The 6,880-nt window shown below is 34.9% G+C and overlaps 1 protein-coding gene across 2 annotated transcripts; it reads right to left on the reverse strand.

Annotated features, from left to right (window-relative positions):
- Positions 1 to 2,363: 2,363 nt before the first annotated feature.
- Positions 2,364 to 5,194, reverse strand: LOC110428584 (DUF4228 domain protein). Of its 2 annotated transcripts, none has more exons than XM_021444460.2 (2): positions 5,078 to 5,194; positions 2,364 to 3,205 (listed from the first exon to the last, which is right to left on the reverse strand). In XM_021444460.2, exon 2 carries the CDS (start codon positions 3,172 to 3,174, stop codon positions 2,572 to 2,574), a length of 603 nt encoding a protein of 200 aa, XP_021300135.1. In that variant the 5' UTR covers positions 3,175 to 3,205; positions 5,078 to 5,194; the 3' UTR covers positions 2,364 to 2,571. The 2 variants fall into 2 exon arrangements, with proteins under 2 accessions (XP_021300135.1, XP_021300129.1); XM_021444454.2 differs by lacking the exon at positions 5,078 to 5,194 and adding an exon at positions 4,533 to 5,071.
- Positions 5,195 to 6,880: the final 1,686 nt, after the last annotated feature.

Here is a 6,880-nt window from a genome sequence, read left to right on the forward strand (position 1 = left end):
TAGCTAGAGATGCTAACCTGCATAATATAGGCATAGTGCATAGTTCTAATTAGAGATAATAACTCTATCTCTTTCTATATATGTTTATATTTATATAGGTAAGCAAGCCTACTTTGATGTGAATCATTTCCAGTGAGCCCTCAGGGTGGCCAGATATTCCCATATTTTTCTTTGCCTAATAATAATAAATCATTTCACTTTTGAATGAAGACAATTTAGAACATGCATGGCTTTTCATATCGTACATATTGATATATGCATGAATTGACCAAATATTGTGTAATAAAAAGAAAGAAAGAAAGATTGCCATGAGAGACAAGAAACGTAGAGGGTGTAGAGAAATCTAAATGCTTTTTCATGTGTTCAATTAATTTCGATAACTTTGTTAGAACTTTTCTGAACGTTAGGCGATTCTTTAGGTTTTCCTTTTTTTTTTTAATTTCAACGAGGAAAGGGAAACTTCATCCGGTGGCTCCCATTTTGAAACTATTAGAGTTTGTTCAGATAGCGCTGCCATTGTTGAAAATTTTGGATTTCCTCTCCAAATTGGTCGATCGCCCCCATTGCCCCACCATAGACAATGAAAAAAAAAAAAAAAAAAAAAAGAAGAAGAAGAAAAAGAAGAAAGAAAAGAAAGCAAACTTTGATGGTCCCTTGATAAGTGAAGGTTGTGTTGAAAGGTAGCCTGGTGGTTAGCTTCAATAAAAAAGAAAAAAAATATCATCAGTGTCATATTCATTGTAATTAAAATAAATCCTAGTGATTTTTCACCCCGATTAACCAACTAATTGAAGAGCTTGACGTGACAACGGCGGTCATTTTCGAGTCATAGACGGATAAGCTCAAACTCAATAATGATAACGTTTTCACATCATTTATGAAATAGCATTGCTTGACTAGCAATTGCTCTCCTTAATTTGTTTGTAATTTTAAAAAGAGTACGTATCAATGATTTGCGCTGAAAAATTCAAGGGTTTTGATGAACCGACTAATATGCCAATTCCCTGTTGGTCCATTCATGAACTTCTAAGATGGGTTTAAATTAAATGGCATTCAATGTTTGCAATAAAATGGAGTAATGGGAAGCAGGTGTAGAAATTATGTACCAATAATGTTTTGGTCAAGTTCAAATTGCACCCAATCACTTTAATTATCACTCAATCAGAACCAAGACCTTCTACGGGTGGAAAACACAGGTATTGCTACGGGTAATTTTGTTGCCCAATGTGACGCCCCGTATTGCCAAAGTGGTTAGGAAAGTGACAACTGCAATTAATGATGTTGGAACGGAGCCTGTACATGGCAGACCATGCTGTGGTCCTTTGAGTTTCGAGTTTTATTCTAGCCCCATATATATTCAAAGGAATTTCAAGCACCTTGATACGGGCCTAAGCCCATTAACTAAATAGGACAAAACAAGTTGGGTATTTTGAATTTTCCCAACTTATTCAGCAGACGGCCCAAACTTGTGAAAATCAAAACTGTCCGAATACCAGCCTCCATCTTAACGGCAAGCTTCAACCTGGCCCAACATCCGTCTATTTGGAAAACCCTTTCAAGTTTAATGCTTTAAGACTTATATATTTTATTTAGTTTTAAATCATAATTATACATAGAAATATATATGTTTTTAAATGTAAAATTAATTATCTATAAAAAATAATTAAAACGTTTCAGTTATATATGAATAAATTTTTGTAATATTAATCTATAAATTATATCATACTATTAGAATTAAGAAAAAAAATTAATAAATTTTATTAATATTAATAAATATGACTATTCTCGTTAATCAAAAAAAATTTCAATATCTGCAGTTTTATATATTCTATGTAGAACTGCCATCACATGCGTCTATTTTGCATTATAGTTTCTGTTATAGCCTCTCTTTTTTCAGTTACTAAGGAGGCAAATATTATTGTCATTTTTTCTTGTAATTTTCTTTCTATGAACCTGCAAATTCAAATTTGGAAGTCTTAAATTGCATGCAGCATAGGTATTCAATTTTTGAACAAAACGAAAAGTCATAAAATTTTCTGAAATAATTAAATAAAGTGATAAGATGATAATCAACGTGGTAATTGGTATATCTCTTTAAATTAAATTATTTTTTAAAAAAAGTTACTAATAAAACAATATATATATATATATATATATAAGAAATGATGTAATGTAAAATCATTACCTTTGAGTAAGGGGCGAAACAGGTCAAGTTTAGGGCCACAACTTTATTTGATCGAAATACTGATTTCATATTTGATACCCCATGAAACGTTAGAATTCAGGTTAATATTAAGCATTTGCTGAACAAGGAAAACGGATATTGAACGCGTTACTTGCGTCTTGGGACCAAAATGGCTTACTTGCGAAAATGAGGAATTGATGTGCTGTCCAGAAACCTATAAATTTGAACATTAAACAGGGACAACATCAACCCCAACCAAAACAAAGGAAAAGATCAAATCAAGACACCAAATGACATGTTCAGACTGCTATTTCAATTGTTTACATTGTCTAATGTCAAAACAAGGAAAAGTAAAATGGGGGGAAATTTTGTAAGAAGCTGTAATTCTAGATGTCTAACAACAAGCCATCTTTGTTTGAGGAAGCGTTCCTACTGCTTGACAGACTCCATTGATCTGAAAATCCAACAGAAGTTGAGACCCCACTTCCGCACTTGGCAACTGTCCTGACACTCTCAATCAATTCTTGAGTACGAGCTTCTTGCGATAAAATTTCCAACAGCTGTTCTGGGCTGATTACTAGCTTCACTTTCCAAAATCCTGCAGGGTTGTTGTACCTGGAGAAAACATCAGTATGGGACCTCTTCAGAGTCCCCTGATAATCAAAGGACATCCTGTAAGGAGCAACGAGCGATGCTGGGATGCTGTTCGACCTGACATGGCCTTCTCGGACAATCTGGCCACTATTACCTGAAGTGTCTTTGCCGTTAAGCGGAAGAAGATAGTATGATTTTCCAGGGAGGAGTTCTTCATGGTGAAAGAGTGGTTTCCAGAAGAGATCATGGCTTCGAAAAATGGCGTGCCCTGGTAATTCATCCGTGATGCTTCCTGCTGTTATTGGAGCAGAAAACTCCATGACTCCACCGCTTGAAGTTATGACTTTGATCACACCATCAGCTTCTCCCAAGCCTCCAAACAGGCAGTTTCCCATCCTCAAAGTAGTATTTCTTCTTTTACGCCTCCTTGCAATTGAGATATGGAGGAGTATTAAAAGGAGGGAAAGTTCTGGAGGGAAAGACAATATATCGTCGGTGGGATTCTTCTTTAGAGCTTCCTCAATCCTACCGTCGATAATACACATCCAAAAAGTATAAAGAAAAGAGAAAAGAAATGCGACCATTATCAGTAGGTGCATTCTTATTACTAATCCACATCAAATGTTTATTTTGAGTGGTCCAACTATTCATACACGGAAAGAGATGATTTTTTATTGGTGTTTGGTATGGTAACATGGGCAATAAACCATGCCTAATCACATCACCAGCAGCTCCTAGGAAGAGAAAAAGCAGCTGCTGAGCCAACTCTTCGATTCTTTGGGACCCATGAAGCTGGAGAATCCTAAAGATCAAATTGGATAGAGATTTGGCAAATAAATGGGAAATGGCCCAGTTAATAATTTACAGGGACGCAAAAAGCCACGGTCAATGAACGAGACCAGTCCATTCAAGCTTCTTTATCACTCTCTTTACAAAAAATTTCGTCCCTTAACTTGACAGCTTTGGAACTTTAAAGTAAATTTGAAAGAGACAGAATCACATCCAATCTGCGGGGTTAATTATAACATTATGAACTTTCAACAGCCCAAAGGAACTAGCAGGATTGGCCAAATAACTTTTTATTGTTGGGCAGCTTACTGTATAAATTACTCAGGGTACTTATCCATCATAAACATTGAAGTTTTGTCAGGGTGAAGGGTTTATAAATGCAATTGATGGCCTTCGGTGCAAATTTAATCAGGAAATGACCAGGGAACTTCGGAAGAGACAAAAAATAATGGCAAAGTTCTAGCAAGGAACAGAGGATAGTGGGAGACCACGGAATTTCTGGGAAGAGCCATTGGGCGCACTGTCACTCCACTACTTCTATGAGGTGTTTTTGGACATTTGTTACTTGCAATTTGGCCACAATCTTTATTGGTTTCTAATGGTTAGCGAGCTTTGATCGTTACCAATCCACCAAACTTATTTCTTCCCCTCCAAAGTGACAATAAATTAAGCATGAACTTTGAACTTTTTTCCATTGTCATGTTCAGATGCAATTCACTTTATTAGGGATCCTATCATGAATAATTTGTTTTTTTATAGTTCTTTTGTTCGTTGTCAGAAGGTAGTTGACAAAGAAGCTAGGCACAAACAGAGAGTAAGAGAGGAAATGAATCTTAAACCAATGAAAAGGCATCAGCCATTATCAAAGCTAATACAGCATGACAAACCCATAAGCATAACGTCAGATCCAAATACTTTATGTTGGGTATTTAGAACATTAAATAAATATAAATCAAACACATACCTGAATATTGGAGAGGATCTAGTACAAATATTTTATAAGAGGGTCAGACGAACAACCACAAAATTGGGGGTTTTCCCATCTCTCTTTTCTCTCCAGGACAAGAGGCGGCTCTTAATGCCACAAATTAATCTAAATTAGGGCTCAAAGTGAAAAAAGGTGTCTAATCTAGTTAAATATTATGTCCAACTGGCCTTCCCATAATGGAAAACTAGTAATTTAATATTTACACACGAGTGGACTTATATTAACTTACTCAATAAGAGTATATCAACACATAAAACAAAAATAAATCGGGTATAACCGTAGAATATGTGGATCATTAGATTATTTATTCAACCCATTACACACATTAAAATCAATGAATGTTCAATTACCAGAAGCCCAGCCTTACAGATGGAATGCCTTGCACGTACATTTCCAGGCAAACAAAGAAAAATTCGAGTTTTTATTATTCCTACGATCCTTCTATATATAACTGGGAACTGTACATGTATTGACAGCAACTTACCAGGTCGACAGTGAGGGGAACAGAAAGTGCTACTCACCTCCCTCGGGGATGGTTTCAAGCAGTGGCTGCCACCTCGTACAAAAATCGACTTTATACCGTCCTTCTCTGTGGACTCCCGCAAGCATTTCTTCTACTGACATCCGCCTGGAAAGCAATTCTCCAAGCTCTTGCTTTGTTACAAGCAGTCTGAGTTTCTTACTGCCGCCATTCCTAGCGTCCTGTGGATAAGCAGATGTGATGGCGGGGCCCATATGCCTTTTGCAATCTGTAGTAGTGCTCTGGCTATCCGTTTCCAGGGGACTTGAAACCCTTCCAGGCTTGATCATAGCTTTCTCTTCAGTGCATAGTTCTCCGTCGGATACATCACGGGAAGGCAAGCAATTGCCCATGATTGGTTGAGGGACCCGAATGCAAAGGCATTTAAAAATAAAGAGATGAAAGCCGGTATATTGTTTATTAGTTAGAGAGAGATGTGAGAGAGCGAACAAGTGTAGTGATTGCTTCACAGTTTTGATTAACGTATTGTAAAGGAATGGCGTTGGTCTGTTGCGCCCTCCTATGTAATAATTGTCAGCTTTCCCTGATGGGAGAACTCAAAGCTCTAGAATATTGTAAATGATAAACATGACAAGGATAAGCCTAAGGCTAGGCCTAAACTAGACGGCTCAAAACTAATCTAATTTCAAAATGCATGATTCATCTGGATAAGATAAAACTTTACTTGAGTTTAATTTGTAAAGACTAAAGAGATAATTAAATTTGTTTGAAACAATATGTCAGATATATGACAAGAAAATTATATTTCCCTTTGTTGAAAAATCTACGCAAAAAAGTTGGGCTTAAAAATGTATTCGCGTGCTAATGCATATCAGGCTCTCATGCGTCAGAGCATGACTAGAAGGAATCAGGGCGTTCCAGAAATGGTTTTGCCTCGAATTATTTTCCACTTTTCTTTTTTTTTATCTTTCTTGCGTAAGTGATTGACCGCAGCGTTTCTTGACATTTCCCTATTGAATGAATATGGTTAATTATTTATTGGAAACATTTTGACTTGGAATAAGCCAAGAATAGAAGAAGGATTTATTCAAATTAGTTAAGTTTCAATAAATACAATTAAAAAGAAGCATGAAGTAATGAAACGATGAAGTGCTGGTGAGCAAAAGTTACGTTTGTCTATTGAAGTAATTATTTATATCAACTAAATATTAATTAGCCTGATTTCCTGGCTATTGAGCCCTCTCTTCCCCTCAAATTGGGGCCGATTTAGGTCCACCCTAAAGCCTTGGGGTTGGCCTAGCAAACCCAAGTTGGTTTTTTGTTTTGAGCACAAAGTCCAATAAATCAAAGTTATTTTCCTCTTATTTGGCAGAGTAATTTCTATGAAGAATTATATTTGATGTATTGATAGTTTATGATTTTTATTTTTTATAAATTATTAAATTATTAAAACGTGTCTTTTTATTAATGTGATAAAATTAAATATTTAGTAAAATATTTAAATAAGTTCTCAAACTATTTAAAAAAATTTAAGTAAATTTTTATTTTTTTATTACGCTCAATCGAGTTTTGATATTTTTATTTTGAATCAAATAAGTCATTATGATTAATAGTTGATTAATAACTATTAATCAAAATATTAATTCTCATTTTATATTCACATAACATTGACATAATGTTGATGTAAAAAGTAAAATATATCATATGATTAAATTATTATATTAAATTAATATGTCACGTGATCATCAATTATGATATATCAACATATCACATCTTATCAATTAAAATATGTTAACATATTATATTAGTATTACATGATATAAAATAATGAATAATTTTGACT

The sequence above is a fragment of the Theobroma umbraticum genome, unplaced genomic scaffold, assembly GCF_002168275.2.
Source record: "Theobroma umbraticum cultivar Fairchild unplaced genomic scaffold, ASM216827v3 scaffold_30.0, whole genome shotgun sequence".
Classification (NCBI taxonomy): Eukaryota; Viridiplantae; Streptophyta; class Magnoliopsida; order Malvales; family Malvaceae; genus Theobroma; species Theobroma umbraticum.

What these genes read in the sequence shown, in the direction of transcription:
- LOC110428584 (XM_021444460.2), bottom strand. Translation starts at nt 3,174, where the DNA reads ATGGGAAACTGCCTGTTTGGAGGCTTGGGAGAAGCTGATGGTGTGATC.